Here is a 20,252-nt window from a genome sequence, read left to right as displayed (position 1 = left end):
ATGTAATAATAATTACAGGTCATAGGGCTCCTAATATTGTGCTGTCAATTCCCTGGACTGTAAGAAATAAATCTACCTAACTTAAAGGTATTCATCAAAACATTATTATTGAAAGCCTAATAACCAATATGAGGTTATTGTAGGCCTAAATAATTCAGTAACTGTAAAATTACTATCCTTAGAGCAGGGGTGCTCAAGTCCAGTCCTCAAGAGCTACTATCCTGCAGTGTTTTGGCTACGTTCACACCGCAGCCTGAAGTGACCCAAATCCGATTTCTTTGCCCACATGGGACCTGAATCTGATCATTTCATGGCAGTCTGAACAACACAGATCCGATTTTTTCCAATGCGACTCAGTCCATCAATAGCCGACATGGGTCACTATTCTGCTTCTTACTACAAAGAAGCGGCAAGAAAAACAAACACCTAACCTGACTCCGCCAGATGGATTTGCTCCGCATATCCATCTGGGAACCTTCCGTTGAAGTAATTTTGGGAAGGGGCGAAAATACTGGTTAGCTGATTGGCCTAAGTTGGTGATAGACGGGCCAAATAAACCAATCAGATCAACGAAGCATATGACGTACTAACAGAGCGACGACGAAGAGGAGAATTGATAGATCAAACTCTTGCCGAACCTAGTCGGGAGAAGAGCAAAAACATCTTTTCCTCTGAGAAAAGCCTCCAGAGCAGTGTTTTGCTCTTCTTTCAGTGAAGAAATACTCTGTAATTCCGATAAAACTTGCTCGATAGCCACGCTAACGGTAGTTTCATCTGCTGAAGCCGCCATGTTCTTTAGACTGAACTGTTGTGCTTCTCATTGCGTCACACCTCAACCCGCCTCAAGGCCAAAGCTGATTGGACGTTCGGTTGGTGAACGGTTCCAAATTTTCTTTAATGGAGAGTAGCCAGACTGATCTGCGAGTGAAACTTTGAAAGCTCGCGAGATCAGGATGGTCTCACACCATGGCGGACGATGATGTGGAGAGCAGTATATTTTTTAACTGTCTTGAAAAGATTGAGGTTTTAAGGTTTGGAAAGATCACTAGATGCGCTCCAACACTACATCCATGTTTACTTCCGTAAACACGAACCACGCTGGCTCGTGACGTTAAAGCAAAAAAATAAAAATAAAAATTGGATTTCACAAAGAAATCGGAATTGAGCATCAAGGCCTGCGGTGTGAACGTAGCCTTTGATGCACCCCATTTTAACACACCTGAATCAAATGAGTGGCTTGTTACCTTGCCTCTGCTGGGCTAAATTAGGGGATCGAGCCTTTCGATTCAGGTGTGTTAGAGAAGAGATGGATCTAAAATATACAGGATGGTAGCTCTTGAGGACTGGACTTGAGCACCCCTGCCTTAGGGCATAACACTGATGCCTTATGCCCATCAGCTGAGATGGAATAAGGACCAGGAATCCCCCCCCAGTAGTGAGCCTAATCTATAAGATCTACAGAACTACGAGAGAAAAAAGGTAATTATTTGAGTTTCTACCTTGGCAGATGCTCGCTGGTTGGGATCCTCTCTGGACTGCAGGGCCCCAGCACCCAGGTTGGGGAGCTGGGTCTGGAAGACGGACATCCGCCCTCCGGTTGGAGACAACAACTTAAAGGCTGCTTGCAGAGCAGCACCCAGAGCAGACTGGGTCTCCATCGTCTTCTCGAATAAATTTGGCAGACTCTTCAGTAGATCCTGCACAAGCTGGAGAACAAAAATGAAGAGTTTAAGCCTTCCTTCAGTACACTAGTCAGCCAGAAGTTATATATGCAGGGTAATCAAAGCTACTTTATACAATTCTAGCCATTGAGTTGACTTTAAAAGATACGTTTGGACTGTTGGGTGTTTAAAAGTTTTACCTCCTTGCATTCATTGAGGTTTACTAGAAGGCTGTCTGGTGTTGGTAGAAAGATATCTGTGGAGCAACGTTATAATTTAGACAAAACAGTCACATTGCTGGAAAATATTTTTTTAAAAATGTAGCTGCATCGGTCAGCTCTTTCCCACCTTCGATGTCAGAAACAATGAGCATCTGTGGTTGTGAAAGTCCCTCCTGGAGGTTGTAGAAGTGGATGGTGCTGTCGAAGGTGATAAAGCCAACCTTTGTCCGCGAGTCTCCAGGAAGCCTGAGGCACACAAACGTAATTTTACTTGTGTTTGGCCTTTTAATCATAGATTAGAGTTCAGACAAGGCAGCTGTTTGGCTCTACAGTGTTTCCAAGTCTTACACACAAAGGCTTTGAAAGCTTTTATTGCCATCAGTAGATCAAACTGATGAAGCTGCTGATGCCATCTGAATAAATATGCTTAAAACTGATCGTTTAGACCTGTACATACGCATTGATGTTTTCCAGCATTGACTGACAGAAGACGTTCAGGTAACCCGTCTCCAGGGCGTTGTGAGAAACGTCCAGGACGAACAGGTAAACAGCGGGCTGTGGTGGTCTCAGCTGTTAAAAAAAATTATATAACTTAAGCAAGTTAGAAAAAATATAACATTAGGTAGTTAGAAAAAAATAAAACAAGCATAGAAATATAATTTTAACCGTATTCATTTGAGATTTAAATACTTTGAAGAAAAGCTTTGATAACTACTTAAAGAAAATAAGACATTTTATTAGTATGTCCATATTTTTCAAATTTAACATTTCAGCACTGGAAAAAAACAAACAAAAAAACCCCCTCTAGATCCAGAGAAGTCCTCTATAAACACTAACTGACTTATTAAAAGTAGGGCTGCAACAACGAATCGATAAAATCGATAAAAATCGACTTTTAAAAGCGTTGGCAACGAATTTAATCATCGATTAGTTGTGTCACGCGATTAATGCGTCATCCGCCGCCGCCGCCATCCGGGAGAAGAAAAAAAAATATGGCGGAGCGAGTAGCGCCGCAGTTGCAGTGTTGCCAACTCAGCGACTTTTCAGACCCCTCCAGCGACTATTTTTCAAAAAAGTGACTAGCGACAAATCTGGCAACTTTTTACGGTGTCACTGGCGGCCTTTGCCTGCCGTGGGGCGCCTCCCCCATCCCAGCACCCTTTCTCCCTCTCCCACAGGAATCCCTCTCAGCGCGCGCATGCGCCGGGATTGACGGCGCAAATTGATCACAATAATTAAAATAGCCTGCGCTTTGTAAAGTGAAAAAAGTCGTAACATGCAACTTTTGTAAAAACAAATTAACATGGCGCAGAAGCACCACTGTTATGACGCAGCACCTGAAAAGAAAACACGTTGGAGCCTTCAATGGCAGTGAAGAGAGCAGATCAGCAGGATGAGTAACCATGTTTGTTTCGTTTTAAAGTGGGGAAAAGTTACGTTAGTTTCTCAGGTAGCTCATCTGATGCTTTCCTTACCTTGTTAGTAGGTTACAGACAGTGATAAGCTTGGCTACTTATTTTACTTTTAATTTCATTTGAATTAGCTAAAGCAGCGTTTATATTTTCTTTATAAATAAATTAACTTGCAAATTATGAGGGCAAGGCTTTTAAAGTTTAAATCTTCTGGCAAAGATAAAGAAGATCCTGCAATTTATGGAAGTAAAGCAGAATAAAATCCAGCAAGATCAGTAATATGTCAATTAATTATATGCCACATTCCCATGTAAATATCTGTCTTTGGAGGATGTGTTTTTTAGCACCCCTAGTTCTCTCATTTTTATTCCAAATACAATTTATAATTTGAATCACAGGGCTATTTTTATCTCTATGGTTCAGTATTTTCTCAAGCAGCAACTTTAACTGCTATACTTTCCTGTCTTAAAAGGCAGAATTCTTCTAGTCTAAAAAAAAACCTCATTTGTTGAAATGGGGGGACCTATTGTTTGAACCCCTTAGGGGCTTTTAAAAACAAAAATGTCTATTTTTGCGCTTTATGAAACAAAGTACCCTATATTTTGTGGATGTACAGCTACATTTCTCATGTAAGTTTGCGTAGTTTTAACACAAACATTTATTTTTCATATTGCACGAGTACAGTTAATGAGCAACCTGTACTTGTGTGCTTGTTTGTTCTGTCTAAAATGTTTATTTTGGAATAAAGAGGTTAATATAAAAAATATTTTTTGTCCGATTCATCGAAAAAATAATCGGCCAATTCATCGATTTTTAAAATAATCGTTAGTTGCAGCCCTAATTAAAAGTATTGCTTAAATGGTAAAAGGAAAAAAAAAGAGGAACCCAAACTGACCATGTATTCTGAAGGAGCGATGAACTCAATAGTGGCATTCTGGACTTCTGGTCTTTTGTGTGGTTCGCCGTAGGATCTGCTGACTGGGTTATACATAAACTCTTCTGGGACTAAATAAAATACAAACATACATGAAAGGTTTAAGAACAAGGATGTTGAAACTGTTGAAATTAAAAGCATCTTGGTTTTACTCCTAAATCTACAGAAGTACATACAACCGAAATAAAGATAAATGATATTCAGAGCTGAGTCATTCTATCCATTGGTTTCTGAGCTGTAAAGCACATTGTGGTTGTTAAGCTTTAACATGTTGAAAAGCTCAAAGGGCCTCCAGCATTTTTAAAACAGAATCTCTTTGTGTTTCGATCTCACTCATGACTTCTCACCACCTTACCGTCATTTACTCGATAACACAAGTTACACTTCCATCTCCTCTGGTCCAGGAAGGAGACAAAGGGGTTGATATAGGTTCTGCACGACCGACACCTGACTATGGTGCTGGATGTCACCACAGGAAGTTGCTGCATTAATTAAAACACAGAAAACAACAAAAATAATTTAGCTCTTTGACATTTGCTCCATCACAAGCTATAAGACATCAGTGTCTTCAATTAATGAAATAGCGTAGCCTAAAAAATGGCCATCATTGACGACTTTTGACCAGCACTCCACTTAAACCTCTAAACAATCCCCCCCTCTCAGCTTATTAATTTGTAAATTATTTTCCTCAATTTAGTCAGGCATGATGAAAGTCAACCAAAGCTATGGTGAAGTCTGTGATTGTTCAAGATTTTGAGGAATGCATATATAGTATTTGATCCCAACATTTATTGATGTGAATCTGTAGCTTAAAGGAATAATGGTTTCTTAAATGGGCTCTGAGTCACAAATATAAGGTGCAGATGCAGTCAGAACATAATGTGTTAATGTGTAGACAGATCCTCCTTCATTTTACTGCCACTAATATAGATCATTTCCAGACTATTGGGTCTGCAGCCCTTTATCCTAGTAAAGCAGACCATCCAAAGAAGCTTCAAAGTGTAAAGGTGATTAGGCAGAGCAATTATTTTAGCATTAAAGGTTTTGCTCCTCCCCTACAAAGTGCTTACAGCACAGGTGGATTTTGACCAGTGGAAAACAGAAGGCTGGGGTCAAAGGTCACATCTACACACTCACTTTTTTTCTTTTTTTTTAAAAGGTAAGGAAAGAACATCTCTCAAATGGTTGCTGATAAGAAACCAATGATTAAAATCTAAAAGATGCAATCACTATGAGCTTCCCTCCTGGATGTTCCTGTGCTGAAGCCAAAAATTCAAAATAAAGGAAAATATCTATTGGAGAGGGGCTGCAGGAAAGGATGGGATACATAAGAAAATGGAATATAGGACTTCAAGAATAACTAACAATAAACTCTCTTGTATATCTTTTCTCCATTCCGAATTCATTGTATGCTAATGATGCATAATATATGTATCATATAAACATGGACCACTGACGTTAGAGGATTTAGGAAGATATTTAATGAAGCCGATATGGTAATAAATCCCAGTAACTGCATTTTTTAAAAATTTATTCAGACAAAATCCTCAAGAACAATCCTCCTCCTCCCCACTTCAAAATATTCATGCCCACTTCCATTAAAAAAAATAAAACTAGCATCAGAAAATCCTCATATTGCGTCATGTGCAAAGCTTAAACTAAAAATCAAAAATGACTTGAGCATGAATCTAATATGCAATTTCTACTTGAACCTATGATGATATTAAAACGCAGGGAGACAGAAACAGGGATTTAGTGATTGTTAAGAAAGAAATAGTCAGTGAGGGTTTCTCTGGTTTGGATCACAGAGTAATTCAATATGGCAGCCGCTCCAGTTAAAGGTTTAGTAAAAACAATGACAGTTTACATTTTCACAAAGTACATGAAAATAAGTTTAAAATGAACACTTAAAAACAAACTATTATTAGATTTAGTATTAAACATAACAGCACAAGTTACCGAGAGGTCTTTAAAGGGGTGGAGCTGCAGACCCAATGGTAATTTAGCCTTATTGAGCAAAGACTGAGTCTGAGGGATGCTGGTCAGCGTACAGCGGAAGACCCTGGAGGGAAAGGAACACAAATATCCGGGTTAAATGCATCAACACAGCGGAAACTCAAACAACTGATTAGTAGTTCTTTTACTTTACCAAACTACAAAAGTGTAACAACTTACTCTGGGCTGCAGTTGAGTTTCTGCAGGTCCTGGGTGAGGCAGGGTGTGGGGGCAGGAACTGGGGTTGGGGGCAGCAGGTTTCTATCCTGTAAAAGGTTGACCACCCTCAGAGCCTCAGGTGTGTTTGACTGGAGGCTCATGGCTGCTAGTGATGGGCTCAGCTGGGCTGGACCTGGACCACCAGGAGGCTGAGAGGGAAAAAAACAAAAACTAACAACTTAGTTCTGTATAAAATCTAGGAATGCACCAATATAAAAATCTGAGCTGATATTCATATCTGCTATTGATATGGTCGATAATTAGAGATGCACAAGTCAGGATTTTGAGGAGTAGAGTGTGCATAAATGATCCCAAAAATCAGAATCTGCTGATCGCAGATCACAACATAATCCATCAAATCTTCATATGCCGTCTCATGTATATCCACATCATGTTATTAGGTATCAAAATTACAGGAGATGAGAAAATATAATGAACTGACCACTGTTTGAGTGAAGGAAGCAACAGAGATGAGCTTTTTTTTTTTTTTAAACAAAAATAAAGCGAGGGAAAACAAATTTGACAAAGGATGAAGCAGGATCCTCTTTAAATAAAGCCAATTTAATTTAGCCCCAAGACTGTTACATCATCAAACGTCAAGCATAGATGCATACCAGCAGTGGCCTTCTCTACCTGAAGGCTCCTCTGTTCCCCTGTTGTCATACCAGCAGTTTTCCTCTAAAGGTTATCCTAGACTAGCCTCATTCTCCCTGGCTGGCTTCTCCAAAATACTGCTGTCTGACTCCGCAGTAGCTTCTCTCTGACCCTCAGCTTTCCGTTTCCTCGGCTGACTTTTTCAGTCTCTCGCCTTGCTCCTTAGATCCACCGCAGTTAGCCTACTTAGCCCCGGTCAGCTGTAGCCTCTCCTCTCCATGGCACCCTTTCCCTGGTGGACTTATCCAAACTCCCGCTGTGCTCCTCAGCTCTCCTCTTGAGCTTCCTTATCTCCTCACACTGGTGCGCTGTCTGCTGTCTACATGCTCCTACAATCTACCGCTCTGCTTCCTTAGCGATCATCATTTGTTTTACTTACTGAAACCCATATCAATATATATCGATATATCGAGCCTCCCTAATAAAATCTGTTTCTTTGTTTAAGGATATATAAATCAGCAAAAGCATTTATGATTAAATATTATGCTTATGAAGGTGGGATTGTCTGTATTCTCTTACCTGTTGGTATGGCTGAGGTCCTTGAGTATAAGGCTGCTGGGCAGCTTGAACTGACGGATGAAAGCCGGAGGCGCCAGGGGGAGCTGAGGTGTTTTGGTACCCAGGAGGGAGGGAGGGGTAGTGACCCAAGTGTCGACCAGGTGGGCCAGGCTGAGTCGGACCAGCTAAAAGGAGCAAAATGTTTATTTCAGAACTCAATCATTCTGAAGAACAGTGGAAACAAACAACACTGAGGAAACTGATAAGACAACGTAAATCTGCCCATTAATGCAGTGTGGCAGCTCACCTATAGAAATGACTGGCTGCCTTTGGAGAAGCTGTGTAATAGCTGCTCTTTATTAGAAGCATTTATTAACAGTAATGATCATTTGGTTTCAAAAGCAGGTGAATAGAAAAGGCCCTTTTACACGTAAAACAGTCAAATTTTTCCTGTTTTACCTGACATTACAAACTTTATAAAGCCTAAAAGTGAATGTTGTTTATGCAACAGAAATCCATCTGGCAGAAAAAGCCTTACCCATTCTGTTGTCAACCTGATTATAGCTGTTTGGTGCCTGTGGGCCATTCCCTGCCACATTTCCTATAAGAAAAAAAATTTGTAATTTGATCTGTTAGAAACGTTGATATTCATAATCCAGTAAGGAAACAAGAAGCAATGAAAGCTGCATGTGGACACAAGAGGGCTACTTGAATAAAGTAATGACAATGACCTGGAAAACTATGGAAACCAGCTGGTCTATATGTGTTTATTCAAAGAGAGACACTGGAAGTCCAAAACAGTGGAATTACAGAAAAGACTCAGGGGACAAACAAAACAATATGCAATTATGAGCTCTGCCTAAAGGTTAACCAACAGGATAATGGATGAAAGAAGAGGATCGCTGAAAAACACCACATAAAGAGGCGGGATCTTTAGCACAGCACTGACAGAACTTTAAACGGGTAAATGACAGTTGATAAGTTGGCCACACCTGGACATTCAACATCTCCTTCCTGGAAGTCGGGCTCAGTGGGAGAAAGAGCGCTGTTGCCAGCGTCCCAGCACTGAGCTGGCAAGGATGAGAATGAGACGAAGAGAGGGGAAAACAGAAGAGGGAACATCAGAACAGAGGTGGATTTCTTGAGCTCTTCCCACACTGTGGGATTCTAGCGGTCTGGTAGAATTACTGCGTGACACACTATACGACGTGGAATTATGCTTCTTTGGCACAATGTCAGATTAAATATGTGCAGATACTTATGACATTATGCAACTTCATCGATGTGGGCTTAGACCCTCAAGCAAAAAAACTAAATCCTCTGTTCAGCTGCATCTTCATTCCCAAATCCTCCCAAAACATAACTACAATAGAATAAGCTCAGTAATAATTATTCAAACAATACATTTTTGTTCTTTAGGATAAATTATAATTAATGTTCATTAGAATAAAAAAAAACAACAAAAAAATCCCACAAAAATATCAATTTCCAACCTAAATAATTCACCAGTCATCATATTGACGACAGTCAACAGGTATAAAAGCAGTCAGCAGTTTGTGATCAGTGTGTAATCTGAAGATGCACCTGCTTGCTGCTGTGGTTGATGCTTCGTGTCACAGAGCAAACAGGACAGGCTCTTCATGACATGAATGGATTCAGAAATCCAAAACATATGACCTTTTTATAATGTTGTTGGGGAACTGTTTGAAAAACTCAGAGCCTCTCACGCTCCTCTTACCAAAACGCCCCCTTTCTAAGAGTTTGTGATCCTGTGTTGCAGATGATTCTCATAGTGGATAAATAAAAGAGTATGCATAAATAGAGTGGATGAATAAAAGAGTGAGTGCTGGTTTCTGCACATGATCTTTTCTGTGGATCATAAAATGTCCTGGAAATGGATTAGCTAGATAGGCTGATCTCATGCAGGCAGCAGCTGTGTCTTTATTGGGTGAATATGTAAGTTATAGCATATATATGTTAAATGTATAGAAAATTACAGATGATCAAAATGAAACCCTAAAATGCATATGTAATGCATTTGATTTATTTCAATTATCAATTAAAGCTGCCAGACTTTTGGGTCGTCTTTCTGCCTAAGACTAAAACACTCATCTTTACAAAATATCTTAAAACTACTTACTGCAGATTCATTATTGGATTTAGGCTTGCATTTTAAGCGACCCATTCTAAAATGAATGGGCAACTGTAACATGAATCTTAAAGGCTATGGCTCCAAAACTCTGGCACATATTCAACTGTGGCTACCTGAACCATATTAACCAATAAGACTAGATTTTAGTATTTTTGAAACCTAAATATAAGCAATCCTTAAAAATATCTAAGAGCATTTCTTACTTCATGCTATGACAACACTATTTTTAAAGGTTTTGCACTCTTCATTTGAGGGTTGTTTTTATATATTTAATAAAGTAACTAAAAACAAATCCACCTAAAACTCCTTTGTTTACCCCCCTGCGTCTATAACTTTTCTTTTAAACAGATCTTTCTGAGCCATGTCTTTAAAGTTTAAATCAATAAAACTTTAGCTTTAACTCAAAAGAGATGGAGAACTTTCAGGAACGTGTAGTGCTGAACCAAACAAAAGTAAACTGGTGGTACCTTTTAAAGCAAGACAAAGAAATTCAAGGACTAGCTTGTTGCTATATTAAGTAGTTTGACTACCTGCTATTATCATTAGAAGCGAATATTTATTTCTCTGCCTTAGGGTTACTAAAGTACATTTAAATTTGTGTTTTAAAATGATTAATAGAGATTTTAAATTTGTTATTTTATTTTTAAACTAAAGTATTGATGGGCGTGCTTCGATGAGGCAGTGGTTAGCACACACGACCCATGTATGGAGGTCTTAGTGCTCGACACGGCCTACCCAGGTTTGAATCTGACCTGTGGTCCTTTCCCGCATGTCTCTCCCTCTCTCTCATACATCCTTTCCTGTCAGCCTACAGTGAAATTAAAACTGAAGCATCAGTAGCTCTCCCAAATGAATTACTAATTTTAATAATAATAGAAAACCAAATAACACAATACAAAAGACCTGTTTTGAGGACAGTGGTTGAAAGAAAGCTAGTTTATTTACATATATTGATCTAAACCCTCCCACTGTAGCTTTGGCTTAACGTTTATCACTGTCCTACTAGACAGTGAAGTCCACACCAACATGGAGTCTTTTACATCCTCCAACAGGTAGAGTATCTCACAGTATTATCAAATAAAACACAGCCAGATTGAAAAAATATATATATATATAAATAAATATATATAATACAAAACCTACCATCTGCTTTGGGAGGAGGAGGCGTGCCACTGGTTACTGGGGGTCCAGTGGGGGGTGGCGTTGCTTTCATGGCCGGTGGGGGTCCTGTTGGTGGAGGACCATATGCAGGTCTGTTAGGCTGGTATGTGTGCGGGGCCAGCGGGTTCATTGGTGGAGGAGCAGAGCCTGATAAAAAGGAGAATATTCAAGGGCTTATTCTTTACGACTAAGGTATTTTGTTTATTTAGAAAAAAGAAACATGACTGATATTCATCAACATATAAATAATTGTTAAACATAACCTATTTTAGAGATTGTACATCAGAGAGAAATCATCTCTATCTCCAGTGTGCATCTGTACTATGTTCAAGACAGATATGAGACCTTAGGGGTGAGGTAACTATAGAGGCTGTGAGAGGAGGTGACAGCAGCTGACGGCACAACTAATCCACAATGAAATAATGTCAGAACAGCAAGAACTCCATCCAACCACCTTCAAGACTTGAACATCAAATAATATCAACCCCAGATGATAGGGTTTAACGAGACCCTTTTCAGCTGCATAAAACTACAGCTTATTCTGTGAATGGCATCCAAAGAAGAATTAAATGAAAGGAAATATTCAGACTGCAAAATACTGGAATGAAGCAGAGTTGGGACAGTATAACCATATTAATAATCCTCCTAATTAAAAGCACACTATTTTCTTTTAATTAGACACATAAAACAGGCAAAACACTTTATCAACTTAAATCAGATCACATGAAAATAAAAAATTGACCCAAGTTGGCAAAGTAATACATTTTAAAGCACTGTGGCTGGGCTTTCGGTCAGTTTTTGCTGTAAAGGAATACCATATTTCTCAAACAATTGTTGCTTGTACGTTATGAGCAGCGTGTTTGTTAAACATGTCTATATCAGGAGGCACAGGAGCAGGTGGCCTGAGGTATTTATTGCTATATCAGCTTAATAGGAGTGAGTCCCGCTATCCTCACAACTCTGCAGGAGTTTAAAGGATGCAGATATTTCAGCCACCAAGTTATTACGATACATGAGCTGTAACTAAAGATTATTTTGCAAATCAATGAATCTGTTGATTATTTTTTGATTAATTGACTAATAATCATATGGCAAAAGGTTTCTCAAAGAATACTTTTTGCTAAATTAAACCAAGGGAAAATAAATTTCCACTTGAGGTCTGGATAGAGCATATTGACAGACATCTTAAATGCAAAATGTTCACACGTTTACAATTTTGGTATGATTACTGCTCTAAGTGTGTTGCTCTGTCAGCTAAAGGCATGTTTTCTCTACACTCAAGTTAACGATTATTAAATTACTTAAATAATCAATTAATCAATTAAAGACTAATCCGATTAAAGATACACTTTGGGACTTTCCGTGCATTGCAGCATTAAAAACTACGTCAAAGTTCTTCATAAAGCTTTTTATTTATGTGGGCAAAAATAATGTCTCAAACTTACATATTATGCACGTCATGTTATGACTCGCTACCAATAAAACAATAATTTATTTTTTTGGTTCCTAATTTCCTATTTTTCTAACCCTTTTCAATGTCAGCACTATAAAACATTTATCATGATTATATGGAGCAGAAGCTGAAAATTAAAACTTGTCCTTTTGGGTTTTTTTTTTTATATGAGACGTATTTTCAAAGATCAGGTTGGAAAGAACAAATGTCCAACAGTAACTTTGAACAGAGAGAATAAATGGAAGTGTGTGACTGGAAAGGAGCCAGAGGAGATGACAGCAGCCAGCCAACATGTTGGATGTTGGAGCAGGGGTCCAACGTCCAGCTCCAACGTAACAGGACTGCAGATATGCATATCTTCAGCACATGGAGGTGAATGGAAGTAATTTAAGAGCTAAGTCATCATTGTATTCATGATGCCGAGGTTGCGAAGTGCATCAGTGAAGCAGATAATATAGAACGTTATTTTATAGAAAACTATTGTGATTATCCATCAATAATTACTCATGAGCTCACTGGTTTGATTTTACACCAGCTGATAATTTGCCTTTAGTTATATAACAGACTTATTTCATAACTTCATGCTTATCTCTGAGCTGGAATGTGTTGTTTTGAGGGCATGCAGAAATTGCTTTGAGTTAAACATGTAACCAGGTGAAAGCTTGGATGGAACGACAGATCAGCTGGAGGTAATGGGAGTGCTTTTTGTTCCTACCTGGCTGAGGGTATCCGTGTATAGAAGTGGGGGGGGCTCCTGGACCTGAGGGCTGGGCGGCACTATGGGACAAGTGGGGTGGTGGGGCAGAGCTGAAAGGAGCCGACGCCGGTGGCAACGGTGCAGCCAAGCTTGCAGCTGGATTCACATGATTGGGAACAGGGCCCCTGGGAGGTGTGCTCAGAGGGGAGGCTGGCCCCATGGCTGGAGGAGCTGCATTATACTGCCATGCAGGAGCCACTGGCTGTGGAGGGTTTGAGTAGTAGCTGGTAGAAGGAGGAGGTGGTGTTGCCTTTGCCGGAGGCAACCTGGGAACAGGGCTGGCAGACTGAGGAGGGGTGTTGGGTGGGTGACCTCCCATTTGAGGCCTAGACAACATTGGCTGTCCTGGAGCAGAGGGATAGGAACTGAGCTGTGGGCCAGGCTGATAAGAACTAACAGGGGGAGTGGGCTGATACTGTCCAAAGGTGTGAATGCCAGGACCAGGGGGTACAGGACCTTTGGCCTGCATTGGATGATAGGCTGGCTGATGGTTCATGCCATATCCCAACCCTGGCGGCTGCTGCAGAGCGACTGGATTCTGTGATGGACCTGTAAACCGAAAGAAAAATAAAGAGATTTTAGAGAATATACTCAACCTTATCATACGTTTCTTTTTTTAAAAACAAAACAAGCACCAGTTTTTAAAAAAAAATCCTACAATTGATGAGACTGTAACTATCTGAGCTTCGCCTTTAAAGCGTCTCTGTCTTTAAGGATAAAGTCATTTGTCTAAATCTTCAGTAACCGATACTGAAATCTGCCGCTCCCTCGAATAAAGTTTGGTAAAGCTAAAACTCATGACATTTCTAAGTGATTTGGAAGACAAAAAGAAAGGGGGCAAACAAATTTCACCCTACGATCCCTCATGAAAATAGTCAAATTATAATTTTTAAACATGTCCTTTAGAAAGTCAATCATTTATTACCAGATGTAGTTACCAAGAGTGAAAGAGCCTGTAGACATAAGCACAGAAGTAGTGACGCCACCCAGGGAGAACCAACAGATCCATATAACTTATAACCAAAAAAACAGAAAATTACGTTGATAAGCTTAGGAGATAATTACCACAAAAATGAAAAGGTTTTCACAAAAGGTAAGCTAGTATTTAAATGATTAAAAATACAATATTTTTTGCAAGATTATCACTGATGCATTCTCTAAACCGTAAAAGTCTTACTGTAGCATAGATAATATTGGAACACAGCAAGATTTCTAAAAGGATAATATCGAGGGTTTGGAGCCAGAGGGGCGTAAGTGGCATTTTGGTCAAAAATGAGTTCTATATATCAAATGAAAGGTCTTGATTAGCTCCATCTAGTGGTGCCAAAGATACAAATCAGAAATGAATCTGTATTGAATAAAACAATAAAACAACAAAGACCTTACCAAAAAGGTGGAGTACTGTTTGGAGCCAGAAGGGCGTATGTACATATACGCCCTTGTGGCTCTGAGTAATACCAGACCCTGCAGTGCATTTCAGAGTCAAAAGGGCGTAACACAAGTGGTGCCCAGTGCTAAAATGGGTGACAGAACTGCAGACATGCAAGAACTGACTGAGGCAGAAAAGATTTTGATCAGTATAATAAGGGAAAGTGATGAAGTTGAAGATGAAGCTTCAGAGATTGCTCTTCATTTCAGTGATGGAGGTAAGATACAAAAACTACTAGAGACAGAGAAATGTTGAAAATTGGAAGAGAAACAAGCACAAAAGACTAAGAAATTCAGGGAAAAGTTACATAAATTCAAGAGGGTTGCCTGTTCAAGGAAGGAGGATGAGAGAAAAGAATTGCGCTTCCTGCCGCTACAAATGCAATGCAAACTTTCCAGAAGAAGTGCGACAAAGCATCTTTGAGTGCTATTGGCAGATGGGTGATTCCGCAAGGCAGAGAGACTACATCCTCAACCATGTAATCAAGGGAGAAAAAAGAAACAAGGAAAAGGTGTCAAGGAGAAGTAATTCCTTTGAGTATTACTTAACATCCAATGGGCAGCAGATTAGAGTATGCAAGGATTTCTTTTTGAAGACCCTTGATATTTCAGAGAAGTTTGCACGATCAGCAGGCGCCCTCACACACAGTGATTTGGGAATGACCCCTACAAGCAAGAAAGGACGCCATGCACCGCATAACAAAATCCCAGAAAGCAGCAAAGAAAAGATCAGAGAACACATCCGCTCATTTCCCACACTTGAATCTCACTACTCCAGAAAAGACACAAGCAAGCTGTATCTGCAAGGTTCTCTAAATCTCATGAAAATGTATGACTTGTATAAAGAGAAATGTGGAGAGTGGAACATCCAACCAGAAAAGCTTAGTATGTATAGGTCAGTGTTTGACAAGGAGTTTAACATGGCCTTCCATACTCCTAAAAAAGACGCATGCAAATACTGCGAGTGGTATAAACGTCTAGAAGACCACGAAAAAACAAAGCACAGTGAGGAATACAATGCCCACCAATTAAGAAAGACCAAGGCAAGAGAACAGAAAGAAACTGATAAAAACAGAGCAAAAGAAGATGAATCATGCAAGGCTGTCACCTTTGACCTTGAGCAAGTCTTGACAACTCCATGGAGTAATGTGAGTAGCCTGTTTTACTCACGAAAGTTGAGTACATACAACCTCACCGTGTATGACATGGGCTGTAAGGATGTTGACTGCTACATGTGGCATGAGGGGGAAGGTGGCCGTGGATCTTCTGAGATCAGCACATGTGTTCACATGTACCTTAAAGGACTTAGTCCTCAAGTGAAACATGTTGTTCTGTACTCAGACACTTGTGGGGGACAGAACAGAAATGCAGCCTTCAGCACTATGTGCTTGCATGCTGTGAGCTCGCTGCCTCTCTCAACAATTGACCACAAGTTCATGGAGTCGGGGCAAAGCCAAATGGAATGCGACAGTGTGCATGCCGCAGTAGAAACTGCAAGGCGCAAAGTGTGCATCTACTCCCCTGATGGGTATTACACACTGGTGAGGATGGCAAGGCAGGGAAACCCATACCGTGTGAATGAGCTTCTGCATAAGGATTTCCTTGATTTCAAATCCCTCTCCAACCTCACAGTGAAGAACAGATCAAAAGATGAGGAGGGACAAGCTGTCCATTAGCAGAAGATAAAGTGGTTCCGCTACACGAAAGAAGACCCGAAGACAATCTACTTCAAGTATGATGTCACTGCCCCAACTTTCAAAAAGATGATGGTACGCCTACCAACCAGAGCCACAAGCACCATACAATCACCAAGCTCACTGTATGAAAGCCCCCCAGGCATAAATGCCTTGAAAAAAAAGGATCTCCTCACCCTTTGCACCAATGGGAGTATTCCTAATTACTATGCAGAGTTTTACAACTCCCTGAAAGTAGTAGGCACTGATAGTACAGATGTGTAGTTGACGAGTGGAATGTGTAAACATGACGCATTAAATTAAATGTTAGAGTTAAAGAACTTAAATGTTAAATGTCAAAAATTAAATGTCAAAGTTTTACATGTTTAAATGTTTTAAGGTGAACTAACTGGTTAACTGAATAACTGTTTTAAATGAAATACATATTTTTTCTGTCATGACTCAGAATTGAAATAGGTCTATCTCATTTTGGCCACGCCCAGGCTAAATAAATTAAATATTAATAAATGATAATAATAGCAAAAATTATAAAATAAGACTGTTTTTCTTGTGAATGTCAAGTGTTTGAAGCAGAAGATACGCCTTATTTTCTTTACAAATTCTGTATATGCTTGGTGTCAAAAGGGCGTATCTGCTGTTTTTTACCTATTTTTTATGATTTTGTAATGTTTTACAATATGTTAATTGCTTTAATATATCATAATCTGTTTACTGAACTACTACTTAATACAAGTATGTATGTGGGTGCAATGTTGACGTTGAAGGTTAATAAATACAGTTGATTAAAGTTTGGTCATAATTTTGTTTTCGCTCTCCTGTAAAGTTGGTCAAATGCCACTTACGCCCCTCTGGCTCCAAACCCTCGATATGATAGAATCAAAACTAAAAAAAAAAAAAAAAAAAAGTGAAGATCCTCATTTGTGTAAAAATCCATATAAAGCGTCTCCTTTCCATTTGGCTCTTCTTTAGCTCTACTTCCAGCAGTGGTGCTAATAACAAACACTAGGCCCCTCCCTTCCCTGCAGCCTCACCTGAACTAAACAACAACCTACTGCTGGAAGTTTAAACTCTGCTTAATTTAAAAGTGCAGGTAAAAGAGATCCAAAGTGATCAAGAAAAACAAACAGACGGGAGCAAAGCTGCTGAACGATGCCACGTGCTTGCAATCATTGTGAAAAAGTTAATAAAGCTTCATTATCTTAAACAGTTAAGCAGTTGTAGTGGAACATTGTAGTGGAAAAAGTCACACGTCGTTATCACTTGGTCCTATTTTCTCTCTGTTCGTATCAGTGCGCGCCGTCATTCTGACAGCGAGCTCAACAACAGCCAGATGCATGTCTCGCTCCGCCTAGCTAGGAGCTAGGCGGAGCAATAACGACGTGTGACTTTTTCCACTACAATGTTTTTGGGATGCAAAAATATCGCTCTTTTGAACACATAATGTTTTGGGAAGAGAAACGTTTTATTTCGCTGGGTCTAGCAAACCTGCCGGACTACTTTCGGCTTGACCAAAGCTGGACGAGAACTCTGCTCACAGGATGCTGCCAGGGGTAAGTCAGTGTGATTGCATGACACTGGTGATGGGGATGCCATACAGATTCATGTCAAAAATCCCGAACTATCCCTTTAACATTATAAGCAAACACTATATGTTTAAATAATAGCTTCAAAGCCCCATGACGGGGGCTGTCAGGTCAGATCCGCTTTGTCAAGATGCTATCCTGCTGCACCGGTGATCAATATTTTCTTTCATGGTATTCTTATTGTTAAAAGTTATTTTAAGAAGACTGGTGAACCTTTGTAATAGTGAGAAAACTAAAGTCTGACTGTATAGAACTTAGAATAACAAGCCCTGTCACTGCAAACTGCATATAAGCTAGTTATTAAGATTTGATTGTTTTCAGTGTCTAAAACTGGACGTGGTGTGTAAACTAAAGAGGACCTAACCTTCACCATTCGGTTAAAGATTACAATTGCTTACATTTCTGTTAAGCAGCTGACTGGAGATTTTTGGGCTGCATAAGCTATTATCTAATTGCGTTACCAAATCAAGAACAGAAGGACATAAACATCAGACATTCTGCTTGACAATCTACTACATTTTTTACATCTTATTGTGAAATTCTATTTTAATGTTTTGATTTAAAAAAGTATGCAATGAAACCATGGTTTTCAATTTTATGCTTCTAAAAACATTCAAATCTCATACAAACCCTGACCAATTAAAAATATTCTACACAAACTAGACACAACAAGGTATGCAGCCTAAAAAGAATAAACATTTAAACCAGACAAATTCAAGACTTGGCTTATAAATGCACCATGTTTAAAAATTACAGCAATAAATAGAATTGAATTTAAGAATTCTGCTTATTTACAATTTCAGGGTTAAGCTTTACAAAGTAGGAACCCCAGTCGGCCTCGGCAGATGGCCGCTCACACTGAGCCTGGTTCTGCTGGAGGTTTCTTCCTATTAAAAGGGAGTTTTTCCTCTCCACTTTTGCTACAAGCATGCCTAGTGTGAGGAATCGCATCCCAGTCAATGAGTTGATGCAATCAAGTGGTTTTCCTTAGATAGAAAACTTTGAATCAATTTGACTGCATGATCTGGTGAACTGCAAAGTGCCTTGAGATGACATTTGTTGTATATTGGCGCTATAGTAATAAACTGAATTGAATTGAATGCCTGAAGTCATCAGTGCAAGACAAGTTATTTACATGCGTCAATAAAGGCTGCAGGATACTTATATCTGTTCATACCAAGTGCAAGTAAATTGTTTCTCTTATGTTTTCAAGGAAAAGTGATTAAACTGTGCAAATAATAATTAACCAAAGCAAAGCAGCTTATTTTGGTTTGGGGAAATCACAGCTTTTAAATTATTTGGATCATTCCCAAAGTGCCACATGTACAGTGAAAGGAAGAACACTCACAGCTTGGTCCTGTTTAGCCCTCTAACACTGATGTCAATCCAGCATAGCAAACAAATATTCTGGTAAATTAATTTGAGTTTCGTTATCCTTTAGTCAACAGTGAAAAAAAAAATCACTTTCAAAGACATTTGATGTGAATCTTTTACTCGTTTTCCTCTACGTATGAAAACATTTTAACTTATTTAAAACTTTTTTTCTTTTAGATAATAAATCTACTACGGGTTTACTTTGCATGTAATTAGATCAACTACTGATTTGCCTAGGATACCATGTTGAGTCTGATAACCACCCAGTGCTTTCGTAATGTTATGCCACTTGTGATTTAAAAACCAAAACTAAAGCCAACTCCCTTTAGAAATATTTACCTAAACATACACTTCGGTTTGTGTAACATGAAGCCCATCTTAATATTCATTAAAACAGCTAAAAAGAGTCGAGATTAACCAACGGTTAACCTGACAGCTCATCTTTACCTAGTAAAGCCAGCTAACGGTTAGCCTCCTGACTTCAGCTAACCAGCGTTAGCTCATATGCTACATCGAAACCAACAGCCTTCACACAGGTTTAAGAAGTTGCTCACCATTCGTGTAGGTCTGTGCCGTCCCAGTTCCATTCTGGGAGTTGAACCCGGCGGTTGACATGTTGAAACAGACACCAGAATCTAATTTGGAGGTTCTCGTTTGACTGCCCTGGAAGCTAGCTGACTAGCTCTGACCGTCGCGGAGTAACACTCAAACCTGTGGCTTTGGCGGTGTAGCTCCAAGTAAGTGGTAAAGCCCAAAGCTGAAATCTTGTGTTTACTTTAAATGTCTTGATTGGACGGTTGTTTGCCCTCACAAAGCCATGATTTGTACTCTAGACCCGGTTCGACAACCCACAGGTTAGTGTACGAAGGCCTGCTGAGAGTAATCTTCTCCCCTTTCACCGGAAGTTTGGATCACCCAGCAGGATCAACGTAAAAAATGGTTGGGCATGCGCAGTATGTACACGTGGCATTTCCTCCTGTGCTCATGATTTTTCCAGAGTACCAGAAACAAGACAAGGGAAACAAGGGATGCACAGAAACTGGGATGTGACAAAAA

The 20,252-nt window shown here is 39.5% G+C and overlaps 1 protein-coding gene across 2 annotated transcripts in view; it reads right to left on the bottom strand.

Moving 5' to 3' along the window:
- sec24a (SEC24 homolog A, COPII coat complex component) overlaps positions 1 to 20,119 on the bottom strand; it is a 29,109-nt gene extending 8,990 nt beyond the window's left edge. The window contains exons 1-14 of one of the 2 annotated variants that reach the window (XM_038290463.1): positions 19,751 to 20,119; positions 13,076 to 13,666; positions 10,890 to 11,054; positions 8,587 to 8,664; positions 8,133 to 8,195; positions 7,616 to 7,779; positions 6,404 to 6,591; positions 6,188 to 6,290; positions 4,584 to 4,710; positions 4,190 to 4,299; positions 2,340 to 2,452; positions 2,010 to 2,128; positions 1,862 to 1,917; positions 1,500 to 1,706 (exon numbers count right to left, since the gene is read on the bottom strand). In XM_038290463.1, the coding sequence (XP_038146391.1) occupies positions 1,500 to 1,706; positions 1,862 to 1,917; positions 2,010 to 2,128; positions 2,340 to 2,452; positions 4,190 to 4,299; positions 4,584 to 4,710; positions 6,188 to 6,290; positions 6,404 to 6,591; positions 7,616 to 7,779; positions 8,133 to 8,195; positions 8,587 to 8,664; positions 10,890 to 11,054; positions 13,076 to 13,666; positions 19,751 to 19,811 (2,145 nt within the window). In that variant the 5' untranslated portion in view covers positions 19,812 to 20,119. The remainder of the gene's footprint in view (positions 1 to 1,499; positions 1,707 to 1,861; positions 1,918 to 2,009; positions 2,129 to 2,339; positions 2,453 to 4,189; positions 4,300 to 4,583; positions 4,711 to 6,187; positions 6,291 to 6,403; positions 6,592 to 7,615; positions 7,780 to 8,132; positions 8,196 to 8,586; positions 8,665 to 10,889; positions 11,055 to 13,075; positions 13,667 to 19,750) is intronic. The other variant, XM_038290464.1, reaches the window with a different exon arrangement.
- Between the last annotated feature and the right edge of the window lie 133 nt (positions 20,120 to 20,252).

Source organism: Cyprinodon tularosa, unplaced genomic scaffold (genome assembly GCF_016077235.1).
Source record: "Cyprinodon tularosa strain WSP-4 unplaced genomic scaffold, ASM1607723v1 ctg281, whole genome shotgun sequence".
Classification (NCBI taxonomy): domain Eukaryota; kingdom Metazoa; phylum Chordata; class Actinopteri; order Cyprinodontiformes; family Cyprinodontidae; genus Cyprinodon; species Cyprinodon tularosa.
The sequence above is the reverse complement of the archived record's forward strand: the minus strand, read 5'-3'. Positions and strand labels throughout refer to the sequence as shown.